This window comes from Pseudochaenichthys georgianus, chromosome 6 (genome assembly GCF_902827115.2).
Source record: "Pseudochaenichthys georgianus chromosome 6, fPseGeo1.2, whole genome shotgun sequence".
NCBI classification, from domain to species: domain Eukaryota; kingdom Metazoa; phylum Chordata; class Actinopteri; order Perciformes; family Channichthyidae; genus Pseudochaenichthys; species Pseudochaenichthys georgianus.
Genome location: NC_047508.1, coordinates 1,123,684 through 1,143,228, shown reverse-complemented (window position 1 = coordinate 1,143,228; position 19,545 = coordinate 1,123,684). Strand labels below are relative to the sequence as shown.

Here is a 19,545-nt window from a genome sequence, read left to right as displayed (position 1 = left end):
TAATAATCAAAAATATATGTTTACAAATGTTACATAGTCTTTGTCAGCATATTATATATACGCTATGCGTACAAAATAAAAGTGTGACATTCATGAAACTTGCTCCATTTATTGGTACCAGTCCTAGAACCATACCCTAAAAAATGCTTGAGGGTGGGATTCATAGAAACCTCTTTTGGGGGGGGGGGGCATTTTATGACAGGCCTGTCCATCACAATATGCCCCCCCTTGCTATCTTACAAAATAAAAGTGTGACATTCATGAAATATGCTCCAACCTCTTTTGGGCGGGGGGGCATTTTATGACAGGCCTGGTTTATCATCCGAGTCAGAAATAAAACCAATATGGAGTGAGTGCTAGTCCTGCAATTGTCCAATACATTTACATACACACAGTAATTAATAATACATGTTGAATGAAATAAAGAAATAAAGTGACATATTATCCATACTAAAATTGTGTACATTATCCAATTGGGGTTGTTTGCGTGGTGCAGACACGTGAATGTAACAAAGTTAGTGACTCCACCACGCAATGCGGTGTTAAGGAGTCGTGGTGGAGTCACGCATTCTGGTGAGATCAGGTTGACATTATCACACATAAAATAAACATTTATTTTGAAGATTTATTAGATTTTTATATGCAAAGTTTAATATAAGAAACTTTGCAGTCTCCCTCTAGCAGCCAAAATCATATAGAAATAAAACGGATAATTAACTTAAAATAATACAGTCGCTGAGGCACTAGTTAGCGGATCTTACGCAGGGCAATGATCATCCAAATCCAGACAAGAACCTCCATCTGTGCATTTTATTCCATTAACAAAGTACAATGAACAGGTTTCCTATATCTCTTCCTTAAGCCTTCCCTATAGCTTTCCTTTGTGTGGCTTGAAACACCCTGCTGAAACACCCTGCTAAAAAAACGTTTGCCTACTAGTGCTCTGGCTCCCACCACCCACCTGTCTCCAATATATACAATTACACCAGGTGCTCTAATCACCCAGTGCCCAAAACATGCCTTCAAAATAAAAGCATAGAAACTACTTTAATTTATGAGACTAACTAAGAATACATTTACAATACACACTATAAACAGCAAGAAAATAAATGTTAAACTATTACATAATATTAAGAGATATATAGCTCCAACACTCCCCTTATTATAGCCCAGATCAAGAAAGAATGTAATGCAGGTAATTGCTCCTGTGGGGATTGTCCTGAATGTATGTTAGTCGCTTTGGATAAAAGCGTCTAACAAATGACATGTAATGTAATGTAATCATTATCTTATATATGCGCACATGTCTGTCTACTGGATTAATTTTCCGCATTACCAACACAAGCAACTTGCACACGCGCACCCCACTCGTTCCCGCGTCCCACAGTCATTAGTGACGGCGCGAAAACCAATTTGCGGTACAGCCGACAGTTACACCGTGAAGCTTGCTCTGGTCAAATGGATGACAATGTGTACCAAACCATTGTCGATTACAAGTGTAAAGGCCAGTATCCGCTAGACAGCACAAAGACATGTAAAAAGGAAATAAGAAGAAAGGCTTCCACTGGATGGTGAGTTTTTGATTGATTGTTTAAGTAGCCTATTCATAGACACCCCACACACTTTTGTAAGTCAATATGTGGATTGTATAACTGTCATTTATTTGATGTCAACGAATATTACAATTTATGTTAAAGATGGAGCCCTGTATTACATGAAGGGTAAGGCCACCAAGACCAAAGTGGTCAGAGGCGCGGAGGAGGCAAACGCGATCTTTTGAGATTTCCACGATAGCGCCACAGGTGCTCATACAGGCCAACACAGGACCAGAGACGCCATGTCGAGAAGATTCTTTTGGCCTGGGATGTCTTCGGACATACATAAATGGGTAAGCACTGCAACTGCTGATAAGCAAGCTGTTCACTTTTTATAGCTTCAGCTTATCGCAGATAAAGTTAAATACCCTGCCTACTTGCATTTAAGTTTATGTATTATTTCTAGGGCTGTCAGTCGATTAAAATATTTAATCGCGATTAATCGCATGATTGTCCATAGTTAATCGCGATTAATCGCAAATTAATCGCACATTTTTAATCTGTTCTAAATGTACCTTAGAGGAATATTTTTCAAGTTTTTAATACTCTTATCAACATATGAGTGGACAAATATGCTTTATGCTAATGTTTATTATCATTTGAACAATGACAAATATTCTCATGAATATTAAACAACAACCTCTGAACATTACAAATATTCGCTGCTCATCCTATAAAACAGGAGGTGGAATATACCCCAATAAAGGCAATAGTTTTTACCACATGCTCAAAATCAATGTCTGTTGTTGTATCACAAAACACATTTACCTCACATATATCACATCCATCTCAGCAGATAATGTAGAAAGGAAGAAAGCTCTGATTGATTTGAGCAGAATTATTTTCCCTACACAACATGCTCACAAACATTATATCCAGAATAAAATGTATAATTATTATTTGTCCTTTTTTTCAAGGTTGAACATCCATTTGAGCTCATTGGCATGGACTTGATTGGCAGGTTAAAAACTACCAATAGTGGGAATGTATACATTTGCGTTATGGTAGACCACCTCACCAAATGGCCGCAAGCATATCCTCTGAAAACCAAAACAGCAACTGAGGTGACAGAATGCATTGTGAAGTTTTTCCATCAGCTTGAGGTGCCAAAAAGAATCCTGACTGACCAAGGAAGAGAGTTTGTCAATGCGGTAATTTTGAAAATGGTTTAAACAATTTTTGCAAGAATATTTTAGTTGTGTTTTCATCTATATACAACGTTATACAATGTTCTTTATATTTACAGATCAACAAGAATGTATGTGCCAAGATGGGGATTCAGAGAAGTCTCTGTTCGCCCTATCACCCTGAAACCAATGGGCTGGTAGAGAGGATGAACGGCACCATACAAAGGTGAGGCAAATGCCAGTCAGACCATATATATATATATATATAGTTTTGTTTTTTTAGAGCTCTCAGGAAGCTGGTGGCAGACAAACCAGAAGACTGGGATGAGTACCTAGATGCAGTCATGTTTGGCTTGAGAACAAAAAAGCAGATGACAACTAAGTTCTCACCATACTTTTTGATGTTTGGCCGAGAGGCTCGGTATCCAACCGAGGTGCCAGAACACTTCATGGTTGGTAAACACGTCTCAATATAACTTAAGGTATATCAAGTTAATGTTGAAAACATTTACTGAAGGAATATCAAAACATTTATTCACAGGTAGACAGCAGTGTTGAGGATGTTGTGGCTGAGGAAAAGGTTTCCCAGGGCGTTAAAAACCTTGAGGAAATCAAGGACATTCTCCATGGCAATATTTCCAAGCAGGTAAAAAGCACCAGGGAGCGCTTGACAAAGGGCATTCCTAAATGCCACTTCAGAGTAGGTGACCAGGTGTGGCGACAGAATGTGCGGAGCCAACAAAGAAAAGGTGGCAAGCTTGAGGCAAACTTCCTTGGCCCTTTCCAAATTACAGAACTAGAGGGGAAAAGTGCTGATCTTCTGTCGGAGGATGGTAACGTTTTTAAAAAAATCAATGGTGGACATGCAGCACCCTCCCCCATAATCGCCAACAAGACAGCACATCCTGTGGTGTCCTGGCCTTAAAAGTGAGTGTGAAATGCATTTAGCCAAACATTACTCTCGAACTCAAATTCAGTAGCAATTAGAATGAATATCTTGACTTGGTTTTATACATCTTGATCAAAGATGTATTGAATTGTGTCAAACTACACATATACAACATGTCGTTCTTTAAATCTGTTGGGTCATTTGTCTGTATTCCATTAGAGGGTGAATCATAGACCATGCAGTCCAGATACTAATCAGAGTTCTCTTCAGTTTGCAGAGAAGATTTGACTGGGGGAGACAATTGAGTTTGAAACCTCCCAGAAGGCAGTGCACGAGCTGAGGCTGGACATTGCTACTTCTCTCCTCAGAGAATCTGGTTTGTTACCTTTTCTCAACATTGTCAATGACTTCATGTAGTTACTTTTATTAATTGTATCTCATAAGTATGCATCAATAACCTAGTATATTAATAATGTGCCATGCAAATTGTTGTATTGTATCATTGCTTGGACCATTGGTACTGTTGGGTTCATATTGACCAGGGACATTATCAGGGTTTTAAAAGCAACACAGTGGCTTAAGTATAGATTAGGGTCAATAGTCACTACATACAGTATATTGTGTATCTCAACTCCAAACAGATAACATATGAAGCATCGCAGGCAGGCATCTTCAACTGCAATTTCATATAGGCTACACACGTCACACTCTAACACACCCTTTCAATTCTGCGGTTTATTTAAGATGTGAGTTTTCCCCATCTTCCTCCTTTCAATGTGCTCATTGGTGTGTATTACTTTTAACTGATATCCTCAGTTAATTTTGACCTTGAACTTATTATAATCAAAGCTGTAAAGCTAATGCATGTGATGAACAACAAAAGAACCATGAGAACCAAGCTTAAATCGATGCGTACAGTGCGAAATAAGTGTTTAGATGTTTTGTAATGACATTGTGCAGGTTCCCGTTCTCCAGAGGGTAAGGAGAGTGAACGGAGGAGCAGATGCTCCTCTGTGCTCATATTTAATCATTTAGAACATCTATGTGTTTGTGTGTGTTTTGCCTTTTCTTCACACAAAATAATAAAAGACCACAACAAATGTGTCCTTATATAATTGACCTTTTAGTCAAAAATTGGAATGGGTCACCTTGACCCCAAATCTGCAATGTGGTTTATCTGAAGATATTGATCACGTTTTGTCTCAACAGATGATCTAAGCAGGCTTTGCTGTTACTGCGGGATGGAGGAGCAGGATGAAGAACATTGGGTCATTTCCTATTGCACATACAAATAAAGAAAATTAGCAGAAATATGTTTCCAGACTTTATCAACAAAACATTTGCGTTGGTAATTGCTACTTGGCATCTTCAGCATTAACTGATAAAGGATTAATGTTTTGTTTCTTTTTCATACATTTTTGTTGAAAATGTATTTCTTTCTCATAACACAACATTTATGTTTTTTGAAAGATTTCAATAATTGAAGGAATGGTTAGAATGTTAGTGGGAAATACATTAGAGATATTCTATTATCAAAAAAAAATCCCATAATGCATACTTTACATAACAAGTATTTATTGTTTTCTCAGATTTGCTGTGACATTTGTCAGCGGTGGAACCACCACCAATGTGTACAAAGGCCTCCAGTGGATCAACCGTACTCGTGCCCTGGATGCACACAATGCCCCGGAACCATCATTAACTGTCCACTGTCATTTCAACCAATACAACTATTGTTTGGCCCCCACCCCAAAATATGTTTCTATGAATCCCACCATCAAGCATTTTTCAGGGTATGGTTCTAGGGCTGGTACCAATACATGAAGCAAGTTTCATGAATGTCACACTTTTATTCTGTAAGATAGCAAGGGGGGGGGCATATTGTGATGGACAGGCCTGTCATAAAATGCCCCCCCCCCCAAAAAAAGAGGTTTCTATGAATTCCACCCTCAAGCATTTTTCAGGGTATGGTTCTAGGACTGGTACCAATAAATGGAGCAAGTTTCATGAATGTCACACTTTTATTTTGTACGCATAGCATATATAACAATATCCTGACAAAGACTATGTAACATTTATAAACATATATTTTGATTATTAGATGACAACTATGTAAAATTAAATAATACATTTTAAAGCACGTGACGTAACAATGATAAAAAAAAAGATTAAAAAAAAAAAAACTGAAAAGGAAGTGACGAATGAATTTCGACACCTCAAATACGGAGCGAAAGTTAAACCAGAAGAATCAAGACTATGAGCTACCACTAAACAACTCAAAATTACCATTAATAAAAACCCTGAACGTTTACTTTTCGTTTTAAACATCGTTTTAAGGTGTAAACCTATGGTGTAAACGTGTCATTTAGAAATGCACATTCCCGTGACAAGGGGGGCATTTCATGACGGGGAGGCATAATGACACAACACCGGCGTCGGTTGTCTAGCCCGTTTGTCCTCAGTCTGCGTTGAACGCCTCCTCTCCTTCTCCGACGATTTGTGGGCAACATCTCACCTGGTAAAGCATTTGTAGGCCTACTACTACTTCTTAGGAAGTGGGGAATATGCGGAATAGGGTTACTTGCTGCCAGTGAACTTATATCCAGCAGCAGCTCGCGGCTGTAGATGAGCCTGTGACTTAGCACATCACCGCTGAGTCCCCATGCCATGCGGCTGAACAGAGTCCAAAGCACCGCAAGGACGCATATTTTGGGCTTTTTTGCTTCTGCCATAATTGCGGTCTTGTGTGTGTAAAGACTGTCACTCCTGTTGACGGACAACGTCAGCGAAATAGTGCCCACCAGCCACGCCCCAACACATGGGGTCACGCCCATAGATATATATAAACACTAGATGGCTCATGGGAGATTTTCCAGCGTAGCTGACTGGCCGCCATCTTGCTACAGTCAACAGTTACTCTGATTCGCGTTATGGTAGCTGTTGTAAGGTGAGTGATCTGCACAAAAATACTCTTAACTCGCTGAAATCTTGACTGATTTACAAACGGTTTGGTTTATTATAAACATTATTAGCATGGCTATGATACAGGATGCTTGGACATGTTGAAATTGAAGCTTTTCTTTGTGTATGTGGTTGTATTTATTAGCTGTCAGTGAGACCTAGTATTACAAAGTTCACCCAGCAACTTTACACCAGTGGGAGAGGCAGAACTGCTCTTTCTTTTCAACATAACTTAAGTTACACATGATTTCTTCCAAGTGGTTTGGCTTGTTAAAAACATCTTGCATTATGATACAGGAATTTGCTGGCTTTGTGTTTACAGAAGTACCTGACTATGCCGGACTTTTGTGCAGCCTACGGATGCTCCAATCGCCGCTGTCTGCAAACAAGAACCCGTGGGATCACCACATATGTTTATGTTTGCTCAGTCTAATAAACCCATAACATGGTTGTGAAAGAATACCAAAGCTGAGGCTGGACGATGATTGATTGTTAGTGTGCCATGTGTCACTGTGTGTCTTATTGGTTTTGTGGTATACTGTATTTTATTTTATTGTGTGCAAGACACATTTAAAACAAATAACCTTGAACCTTGAAGCCCCATCTCTCCCCACCTGCTCCTGCTTCCTACATCCCCTCCACACCACACCAAGTTGTTCTTCTTAATAATAATAATACATTTATGTTGGGGGGCCGCCTTTCATAACACCCAAGGACACCTTACAGGGGCATAGGGGCAATATAGGGAACAATTTAAACAGTGGATTTTGTGATATATCAGCCGGGGTGAGTCAAGACAAACCACAAATGGACTACAGAAGGACATATGGTACAGTTTATATTATTCTTGGTCTTTTTTCAATAACATATTTCAAAGGTTCTGGATTTGTTTACAAATCTAGAAACTAAATACAAAACTAGGATGATAAGATCTCATGTCAAAAATAATTGTGATAAATTAGACAGAACTGGCCTGTATGTGAGCACATTTTATGTTGGTTTGGTTCTTCTGATAAAGGTGTGAATATCTAAATAATATACCAACATATGCTATTGTCATTAGTTGTGTCCCTGTTCTTCAAGCTAAGGCATTGCTCAATTAACAACTCTTGGCTTACAGAGTGGTAACATGAGACCGATTTTTATATATAAAATATAAATGTATTTTAATTGTATTTATAATTTATTTTAAATATTGACAATATAATAAAATAAATGGAAATATATACACCGGCAAATATTTAATATAAATACCTTGTGTGTGTGTATAGCTATTGCTTTATCTGATTAATGTTATTTTCATATCCATGAAAGTCCATGATTATAAGTATGCAGTATCATAACTACATCTTTGATGTTTATAAAAAACCAAACCGTTTGAAAATCGGTTGAAAATTGAGCAAGCTATGGTTATTTAAATAGTAAACCATAATGTTATGAATGAGAGCACTGCCTGTAGCAAGATGGCGGCCAAGTGGCAACGTCGGTCTCCATTGGCCAGCAGCGCGTGTGAGCCATCTAGTGTTTATATATATCTATGGTCACGCCGGCCAATCACTAAGCTTTGATGCGTTCAAGTGCATTATTCTGGCACAGGAAGATTATGTTATAGGACATTAACGATAAAACAGAATATTGTTGTTCTATTTTTAGACACATCTCGCAATCGACTGGGAATCTGCACTGATCTATACAATAGAGTCTGGCTGCAGACCGCAGCAAGGAGGCGTTTCCTATAGGGGCGTTTCCTATAGTGAACGACGGGAGCCGGTGTTGTGCCGTAGATTGAAGCCTTGCCGAAGATTGAAGCCCTGTTCGCGGGGACGCGCAAACGTGACGTCATCGCCTGTATTGAGTGTTCGTCTAGTTTAATAAGCTTTTGTCTCTCTTTTGAATGATATATTTCCCATCAGATTAAACAGCAAACGGCTGAATAAATAATGTGCATACAATTGCGAGGAGGGTCGTTTTAAGGACACTTTTCAGATAGTCACAATCTTCGTATTGGAACAAACTTCAGTTTTTGAGTGCAGTCCCACTCTGTTATATTCCTCCTTCCTACAGAACAGACAATGACAGGATAATAATTACGTCATTTGTCAGTATAGTCCTATTTCTTAAAACCCTCTCTGTTTTTTAAGTGTCTGATAACCACGAATAGTAAGCAATGATATGACAGTAATGATATAACATATGTCAGACACTGTGTTATTTTCAAGCAAGCCTAAAAGATAATGTGTTCAAACTGGCTTCACTCACTTCAATTGCTCCTTTGAATATCATTTGTATATATTACTACTCAACACATGTTTGTATTGTAATGCCACTCATATTTTATTTTTTATTGTATTTTAAGGTGACATTGAATGCTTTGAAAGGTGCCCTAAAATAAAGTGTATTATTGATCTTATATCTGTGCCTGTATCACACTATTAATGTTCCTTATTTTAGAGCTGCACTGTTCTCTATAACATGTTCAGCAGAGCAGGTATTTCTCCTGCCAGATATGGCACCCCCCCCCCCCCCCCCCCCCCCCCCCTACAACTTTCTCCAGGACAGTCACAACTTCACCAACATCACACTGGTGCTTGCTGTTCCCCTCTAGTTTGTGCTCACCAAAGCATTTCACTCTGGGCCCAGCAGGTACAAAAATAAATAAAAATAAAGGGCTTCCATATCCGGCAGTGCAGTTGCTAGAGCTGCCAGATTTTGAAGCGCCTCCTGTAATTTTGGCCAGGAAAGTCACAATGTCACCACAATCACACTGGTGTTGCCTGTTCCCCTCTAGTTTGTGCTCATCAAAGCATTTCACTCTGGGCTAAAGAGGGGCGTCCATATCCGGCAGCACCAACACCTGATCTGCCGGATTTGGAAGCCCCTCTTTAGTTTTTCACCTGCAGGGCGCAGAGTGAAATGCTTTGGTGAGCACAAACTAGAGGGGAACAGCAAGCACCAGTGTGATTTTGGTGAAGTTGTGACTATCCGGAGAAAGATATAGGGGGGGGGGGGGGGGTTCCATATCTGGCAGGAGAAATACCTGCTCTGAACATGTTATGTAGAGAACAGTGCAGATCTTCCCTATTGACACCAGGATTAAGCTAGTCTAAAATAAGGAACATTAATAGTGTGATAGAAAATGATATGTAATGTAATAGAGGCACAGATATAAGATCAATAATACACTTGATTTTAGGGCACCTTTCAAAGCATTCAATGTCACTTTAAAATACAATTAAAAAAAATAGTTGCATTACAATACAAACATGTGTTGAGTAGTAATATATAAAAATGATATTCAAAGGAGCAATTCAAGTGAGTGAAGCCAGTTTGAACACATTATCTTTTAGGCTTGATTGAAAATAACAGTGTCTGACATGATCATGTGATATCATTACTGTTATATCATTGCTTACTATTCGTGGTTATCAGACACTTAAACAACAGAGAAGGTTTTAAGAAATAGGACTATTGACAAATCACATATTATCCTGTCATTGTCTGATCTGTAGGAAGGAGGAATATAACAGAGTGGGACTATACACTCAAAAACGTAAATTTATTCCAATACGAAGATTGTGACAGATCTGAAAAACGTGTCCTTAAAACGAGCCTCCTCGCAATTGTATGCACATTATTTATTCAGCCGTTTGCTGTTTAATCTGATATATAATTCAAAAGAGAGATAAAAGCTTTGAAAAGGGTGAAAAAAGCTTAGAAAACGGCGAACGCTCAAAACAGGCGATGACGTCACCTTTGCGCGTCCCCGCGAACAGGGCTTCAATCCACGGCAAGGCTTCAACCTACGGCATAACACCGGCTCTCGCCCGCGAACGAGCCGTTTTTTGTTTTGTTTTTGCGGAGGGATCTAGATCGGCATGAAGGCACATTATGCAATGTGCAATGTGGACATTATCCCGCTTATTACACATGGCCACATTCTCAACAAAGTAACGACATGACTCCCAATAATAATTGAAATGCTTTTATGGATTTAGAAAAATATTTTATTGATTTAAAAAATAGTTTTATGTATTGATTTAAATTGACATGCATCCTCTAAGAAAAGTAGTCCGTTGTTACTGTTTGAACTAACGTAACAACGGCAGGAACTGCTTCTATAGTGTTTTTGAGGAGCTTTTTGATTACAGATTTGAAAACATCGTTGCTTGCTTTAAAAGTAGCACGATTCATTATGTCAAACCTTGAAAGATATCCCTGCCCTAATGCCAAAAGTAACTGGCAACTGAATATGTGTCGCTGTAGCTATGATGTCTATGTCTGGACCGCTGCGTAAAAAGGAGGGTTTCTGCCCCATTACTTCTCTTCTTACTTCTATAAGAATAAAACACGGAGAACGGAGATCTCTTTTTGTCCCCCTCTTCTCCCCGCTGCAGCCTAGCAGCGGATCTCAAAGCACGCTCCCCTCTACTGCAGGGAGAACAACTATATTTATATACTTTATATAGGTTGATACAGTAGCCCCTTTTTTAAAATACTTTGTATAGGTGTTGCCATCTGTTTTGTGTAGCGTGGTTCTACAAGCAAGTCAATGCATTCATTGGGTGGTATCAGAGAGTTACACGGGTCTGTAAATGCAATGAAAACAATTGGCCACAGCAAATCATTTATATTAAACATGTAATTTTTACTTTTGAATACTTTAGTACAAAGGATGTCTTGAATAATTTAAGTGATATATGTGTACACATATAAATCATTAGTCAAAACAGGGCTACATTTGATTTAATTAAAAGGTATAATATGTGGTAAACTGAAGAGCCCTTTGGGAGCCGAAAGAGCCGGCTCTTCTTGGTGAGCCAAATGATCCGGCTCAGCAAGAAGAGCCGGAATTCCCATCACTAGAAGGAATGACTTCTTCTGCGAGGATTTATAAAAGCAGCTGGAATCCCTTAAGTTGCCATTGGATAAAAAAAGTTATCGCCCCTATAGGAAACGCCCCTATAGGAAACGCCCCTATAGGATCCGCCTCCTTGCTGCGGTCTGCAGCCAGACCCATCTCGATCTATAGGAACGCAGTGTAGGCGGAGCCGTGACGTCATCTTCAATGAGAACCCCAGAAAAACCACATCAGCCTTTAGCACTCAGAGCTCACAGCTCCTTATATCTGTTCAGAAACTAGACAAAAGTTAAACAAGTACAAACCACAGACTGTCTGTGTCATGGCGAATACAGTCGCTGGTTTATTTATGTCTGTATAGTGTGGACGGTCGGAGCATATACTGCTTTAGCTTAGCCGAACTCCATTTAGACAACACGCATTTTAAAAGGTTTTTCGCCTGCCGTCTGTCTGCAGACTTGTCAAAGCATTAATTCATGGTTTTTACTCATCAGTAACCGGTTTTGAAACGTGTATTACAATTAAATCACGGTCAAATATGTTCATCTTGTTGTAGCCCCCTTGCCAGCGATTCTCTCTCTAGTTTAGCATACTCAGCCCGACTCAGCCTGTTTGTTGGCCCGGAAAGCATAGCCGTGGGAACATGTTTCAAATGGGGGGTGCTGTGGGGATGACACCAGGGCCGGTTTTGACCAATTTGCTGCCCAAGGCAAGATTTTAGCTGGCAATTACATTGCATGGCAATGAAAAACCTCTACAAAAGACCACTACACTACAAACAGAGAAACGTATTGATATGGTGGACAGCTTATATAAAAAGGCTTCAAATGTATTTAGTATTACATGAACATGTTGTAATTGCGTGGTGGACTTCACATCCTCTAGGGGGGTCCGTGGGTGGTCCCCCCGGGAAGATTTGTTTTAACATTTTAAAGTAAAATGCTTCAATCTGGTGCACTTTGAGCGTCCAATTACTAGAGACTGATCTAGGGGATACAACTCTAAAACACCCATATGAAAAAGATCGGTTTGCATTTTAATAATCAAATAAGTATGAACATAACCGATAACCTACCATAGCCAATAACAAATACATGTACGCTAACTTGTTTTATTTTTGTGGTTCATTTATATCTTATTTTATCAGTTAACATTTATTTATGCATATTTTTAAATCTCTCCAGTTATAAACAATATTTTTGGTTTACTGTCCTATAGTATACATTGGAATGATTTCAAACCTGTTTTTATTTATCTAATAATTAAGGAGTGCCTTGGAAATATTTGTTTACATAAATTGTGATCAAAACGTTTGAGACCCACTGAGACAACTTAGACTAAAGTGAACTATCTAAACACTCAGAGTCCTTTATCTCACTTACCTCATTCACACCAACGCAACTCCGGTTCAAGCTCCGTGCTAGAGCTTTCCAGGTTCAGAACCGGTTCTTCGGTTTAGCTCCGGCTCTTTTCACACTGCCTAGAGTCTGACTGCTGCTGCATCATTGCGTCATCGTTTGCGTCATGACGACGTAACCGTTTGCGTGCTTGCTTCATAAAGCCAAACCGCGCGGAAACCCCTCACAGCTGACACCGACAACAACAACAATGGCCGATTGTGCTCCAGCTTCATCTGTACCTCTTTCGGAAGACCAGATTCCCAGCAGGTAGCTGGTCTCTTCAGTGGACCACTGCTGCTTGTTAAGTTTCTTCATCGTTGTGTACAAACTGGATAAAACGCGGGCTTGTTGTTGTTGTTCAGGAATTGATCCCGCCCCTGCCCCTGCCCCCGCCTCGACGTAAGCGTGACGTATGTGGTGCTTTTGCTCTGGCCGGACAATTTTTTGGTGCTTGAAACGAACCGGATTCCAGAGCTAAGAGGCTGCTCCACTGCGGTGTGAAGAGGAAAACCCAGTGCTTTTCAAGCTCCAGCTCCGAACCGGCCCCGAAACACCGTTGGTGTGAATGAGGTAACTGAGCCTCTCAGTCTGACAGGAGAGCTCTCCCTCCACAACATTGTAGAAACAGCTTCTTATATACGTTAGAGCAGCAGAAGCTAACAATATTCCCCGCCAGTACCGGTGCACCCCCTCTCTCTATCTATCTATCTATCTATCTCTCTCTTTCTCTCACGCTGGCTGTGAGCTGCGGGCGCCTGATCAGCCAACATCCCCCACTTTCATCACTTACAGCGCCCATCGTACGGGGCAAATGGAAAATGTAACCGGGGTGAAAAGGGTGTTATCTTTACTTAATTATGAATGTTGTTACATCAAGGCTGAAAATTCATTTTTTTTGGATTATATTTGTATTTAATCTTGTGGAAGTGCAGATCCCCTGTCCTCCACCAAGGTGTGCTGCAGCACCCTCAGATTCCCTACTTCCCACAGCCCTGCGGAAAGAACCTCAATTTTATGGGGCCAGAACATTTGGAAATAGTACCCACTAGCCGGTACTAGGCCAAGGGGAAACGCAACCAAAAACGGGCCCCGCACGGCTCGGCACGCTTAAAGCGAGCTCCGCGCTGTAGTGGAAATGCGCCATAAGACTTGTGAAGCTGACTTTTCTGTTACCGGATGTTTATTTTAGTTTTTTTAAAGCGCTATGATTTCATAGAATAATAAGCACACATGCATATTGCAGGTCTTGTAAAAATTCCCAACTGTATCTTTTTGTAATAGAAGCATGTTCTGTAGCAGTTTCAGTCTGTTGTGGCATTAATGGTATCTAAGTTTGAGCATGATTATAGAAATACCAACACATCAAAACGGGTTTCATCACACTTTCTTCCTCCTGTTTTCATGGCGTCCAATTTGAATCAAAGCATTTTATGTTGTAAATTAGATGAATATTTTCAACACTTTCCTTCTATAGTAACACTTGTTTCTCTCTAACGGCACAGTACCGATCCAGAAGTCAATCGGAGCACTTTTATTACATCTATTACTGAGAATTGAAAACAGATAAAGATTGTATTTTAGATGTGAAGTGCCTTTTTGCTAAACACAGAGATAGAGTCAGTAAATCTGCTGCAAATGTCACATCCTAGTCATCGTCTATGATGCTCCTTGTTGTGTTACCTTTTACAGAGTTGTAGTGTTGGCACTTTCATTTTGAGGGTTTCAGGCTCTTGAGTTTTGTAATATTCACCATTCAACATCCACTCTTCCAAAATATTACTTTGTGCATTTCAAACAGAATCAGAGCACAGTGTAACCCATCGAGGAAATCCTCTCACCTAATCACATTCTCACATCAAGTTCCTTCTTTCTCATAAAACACTCACTTTGAGAACAAACTCAGAAACTCAGCAAAGAACAATGGGGCTCTTTTGACCTGTAGGAAACAGGAAGTAGACAGTCAGTATTCTGACTCTCTCTCTTTCTCTCTAGGGATCTTCTACACGGCAGCCATTGTGGGCCCAGCAGCGGGCTACCTGTTGGGGGGATACTTCCTCAACATGTACACTGAGATCCACCTGAAGTGAGTCTGCTTTGGATGATAGGATTAGAACTCATTAGAATGAACAAACATATGCATATTAGAATAGAACAGTCTAAAGTGGAAAATGCATGAAGAGATCAAACTACAGAGTAACTAGAGTACATTAAATAAGGGATAGTAGGCAGCGATGGTGATTAGTTCCTCGGGCTATAATGACTGGCTTGCTGCATATTATCCCAATTATAAAGGTTATAAAGGAAGGATTGAAGCTCCTTTCCTATCATCTAGAGAATTTGAACAGCTCTTATCATGGCTGCTACTGAGGTACTTCCAGGTCATTTCACTCCGTTAGGAACTTTCCTAAGCTAAACCCTTGTCTGTCTGTCTTCTGCTGTTCCCTTTAGTGTTTACTTCCTGTCTGTCTGTCTTCTGCCGTTCCCTTTAGTGTTTACTTCCTGTCTAGCTTCTTCTGCCGTTCCTTTTAGTGTTTACTTCCTGTCTGTCTTCTTCTGCCGTTCCTTTTAGTGTTTACTTCCTGTCTGTCTGTATTCTACTGTTCCCTTTAGTGTTTATTTCCTGTATGTCTGTCTTCTGCTGTTCCCTTTGGTGTTTACTTCCTGTCTGTCTTCTTCTGCTGTTCCCTTTAGTGTTTATTTCCTGTCTGTCTTCTTCTGCTGTTCCCTTTGGTGTTTATGTCCTGTCTGTCTTCTTCTGCTGTTCCCTTTAGTGTTTACTTCCTGTCTGTCTTCTTCTGCCGTTCCTTTTAGTGTTTACTTCCTGTCTGTCTTCTTCTGCCATTCCTTTTAGTGTTTACTTCCTGTCTGTCTTCGTCTTCTGTTCCTTTAAGTGTTTCCTTCTTTTCGGTCTTCTTTTGTTGATTTCTCTGTCCTCTAGTTCTCTCCCTTTTAACTTCTTCCTTCTCTTGTGCTGTTTTCCTGTTCTCTTTTTCTTTTCTATACAGTTCTGTGCTGTTCAAAAATATGAAAATGTATTCCATGGTGTTTTCTGATGGAGGAATTATAATGTTTTTTAGGCCGTGTAATAACGTTATTTTCAATAATGTTATTTTAATTAAAAACATTTAAATCTTTATTTCAAACTGTCAACATAGTATCAAAAGAAAACACCAACATACAGATAAAGCTATAAGACAGCAGAACTAAAAGCAGTACCGAACAGAAAAAGTCATGACAGTTGTCATCACTACCAGATTGCATTGTGGGGTATTATGCCAGTGTAGTGTAAAGTGTTAACCAGAGAAAGTATGCAGTTGGTTTTCAAACAAAGTTTTTGCAATACAAAAATCTCACACAGAACAGGCTGGAATAGAACAAACTACACTATTAACAGACTAGAAATGTGAAGAATAGAATATACATTTCACAGCATTCGATGTAATAATGTGTGTGTGTTTTTTTTTCTTTCTGACAGGACAGAGATGACTCCAGATAACCCTCTGTGGGTGGGGGCCTGGTGGATTGGATTCCTGGCAGGAGGAGCAGCAGCTCTGCTGGTAGCATTCCCCATCCTGGGCTACCCACGACAGCTTCCTGGTACCACACACACACACACACACACACACACACACACACACACACACACACACACACACACACACACACACACACACACACACACACACACACACACACACACACACACACACACACACACACACACACACACACACACACACACACACACACACACACACACACACACACACACACACACACACACACACACACACACACACACACACACACACACACACACACACACACACACACACACACACACACACACACACACACACACACACACACACACACACACACACACACACACACACACACACACACACACACACACACACACACACACACACACACACACACACACACACACACACACACACACACACACACACACACACTCACTCTCTCTCTTTTGTATGGGAATGTCATTTGTCACTCAGTCTTATTTTCTCTTCCTCTCCCTGCAGGCTCTCAGGAGTACGTGGCCATGCGGGTTTCTGAAGCCCACCAGCTGAAGGATGGCAGCCACACCACAGCCGCAGACCCTCAGTTTGGAAAATCAGTCAAAGACATGCCAAGGTTAGGCATTTACTGAATAAGAAGAGGACATTAGAGTGGTTTATACTGTAGACAGACATGACATCACCATAATGTGTGTGGGCACGTATGGGTTGTAATAATGACCGAGAGCATTCACATGAAGAGCTGTTTTTGTGCAATACATCACAAAAGTATTACATGGAAAATATTCAGAGAAAGAACCTAGATATTAAGAAAGGAGGAGGATATTTAATTGTACGGTGGCTGACAGGGGTGAACACGCACTGCAGCTTCAGAAAGGATGCAACTGTGACAATGATAGTGATTGTTGGCCAATGTAATAATCAACAAGCGCTCCGGTCCCAGCTGTGTGCGTCACTTTTTAGTGTCCCCTAGTTTCCGTTGGGTTTTCAGCTTCTTGCAGCGTTCTGTATTTGCGGCGTTTCGTTTACGCAACGCTTTCGGTAAAACCTTGCATGTTTCCTCATGTTGGTGTATGTTCTCTAAATGCTACACGTGTTCTAAAGTTGGTGAAGATTTTGCTTCATTTGCATGAGTTTTGGCACATTTGTTATTTGCATCGCTTTTGAAGCTGCAGCTCGTTTCTCCTTGTGGAAGTGTTTTTGGCGCGTTTGAACCAAGCAGCAAACTCTGGGGAAGAGCCGGGACGCCACACACTGCAGTTCATATATTGGCCGATAGGCGATGGCTGCAGAAAGGAGCAATTTCCATAGACCCCCATGTTAAAATGCCCAATTTGACAGCATAAAAAAACATGTTTCTATCCCTGGCTCCATACATTTTTATCGATATAGTTAGATTCCACCTTCATGATTATGGATCTGTGAGTGAATTGTTTTCTAACACGACCCTTTTATTTATATTAGGTCTTAAAGTTTTTGCATAAATTAGGGCGTGGTCACGTTGATGGACACGTACATGCCTCACTGTCAGCTAACAGCAACTTGTCCACTCTGCTAGGCTACAACCATAGAGGCTACAACGTTAGTTAGTCATAGTACTGTACTTGACCCTTTAGCCGTGTTCGTGGTGATTGTGGGAATATTGTTACAAATACCAGACAATTAAAATGTCGTGCTGTGCGCTTGAATGTACTAACAGAACTTCCAAGAAGTCTACTCTCAGCCTTTTTCGGTGAGTAAAATGATAATATTATACATGTTAACCCCGTTAGCAGATGTTTGTGTGCTTGTTAGCTTAGATTGTTATGTAGCTTATTAGCCAGCTAAGGACGTAACCCTGTATACATGTGTGTGTATATATATATATATATATATATATATATATATATACAGTTTAGTTTATGATTCAGCCTTGGGTAAGACTTGTATAGTCTATGGCTATGACGCCCATAATGCTAAATGGGAGCAAATGTTAAAAGGGGACCCAATTATCCCACCGGAGTCCGCCGCCGAAGCTAACCGGAGCCGAAGCTAACTGGAGCCGTAGCTAGTCCTTTGCGGCTCCGTTAGCTTCGGCCAGCGGCGGAGCCCGGCGTTATAACTGGAGATCAAGGAATGCAGCGAAACGCGGAATTGGTTCGCCTGCAGCCTTCTATAGTATTTGCTAAAGAAATGATGTTGAACAAGGCTTATTAAGCTGAAGATCGCCACAATTGTTCTGCTATGTATCGGTCCTTAATATATATATATATATATATATATATATATTTATATACCGTGTGCTGTTTATCTACAATTGTGCACACATGTATATATACATATATGTATAGTATGTTTGTGTGTAATGTCAACCATCTGAAGTCATGTAAAGTAAGCCAGGACCATCAACTTACAGGTTGTGCAGTTTGGCGTGGAGGAGGTTGCCATCTTGTTTTTTCTTAATGCTGAAAGAAATAAAAATGGTTTAATCAATATAAAAGCACCTTTCTTTTTCTACAGTCATATTTCATTAATTAAATGTAATTCACGCAACACTGGCCATATCTCTGCTAGTTTACAAAGTTTAGTTACAAATGACATTTATATTTGAAAAACGGTGAAGCACTTAAAGGAATGGTCCACTCATTAGATAATTAATCAAAACTTCAGTATTTAGTGAAACGTTATGTTTAAACCATACCCTGAAGAAATCAGCGATATTCCCCGGTAAATAATGATTTTATAGCTCTTTTTTATCAAGACCTGTATATTCCGCCTGGCCGCCGCCATGTTTGCCATTTTCAGTAGTCACGTGATGGTCGTGACGTCATCCATGCGTTCACTTTGAACACACACGGAAATATGGTGGAGTATTTCAGTTCGGACTCGTCAGCAGAGGAACAAGTTTTGACCAATGTGAAGAGATTGGATGGGGGAATTCATCCATACATATCAGTATGACAATACAACACCCACTGTCCTTAGACCCTCACATCGTACAAGGAAAAACTTCCGAAGAAAACCCACAGTTTAAAGGGAACATGGGAGAAACCTCAGGGAGAGCAACAGAGGAGGGATCCCTCTCCCAGGACGGACAGACGTGCAATAGATGCCGTGTGTAAATTGAAAAGATAATACATTTGCAACATAGGTAGTCCAAATGTTTGGAAATGCATGTGTGTATAATGGGA

The 19,545-nt window shown here is 40.2% G+C and overlaps 1 protein-coding gene across 1 annotated transcript in view; it reads left to right on the top strand.

Annotated features, from left to right (window-relative positions):
• slco4a1 (solute carrier organic anion transporter family, member 4A1) overlaps window positions 1–19,545 on the top strand; it is a 178,188-nt gene that overhangs the window by 137,718 nt on the left and 20,925 nt on the right. The window contains exons 3-5 of the mRNA XM_034085582.1: window positions 14,823–14,913; window positions 16,306–16,427; window positions 16,880–16,991. Coding sequence (XP_033941473.1) covers window positions 14,823–14,913; window positions 16,306–16,427; window positions 16,880–16,991 — 325 coding nt within the window. The remainder of the gene's footprint in view (window positions 1–14,822; window positions 14,914–16,305; window positions 16,428–16,879; window positions 16,992–19,545) is intronic.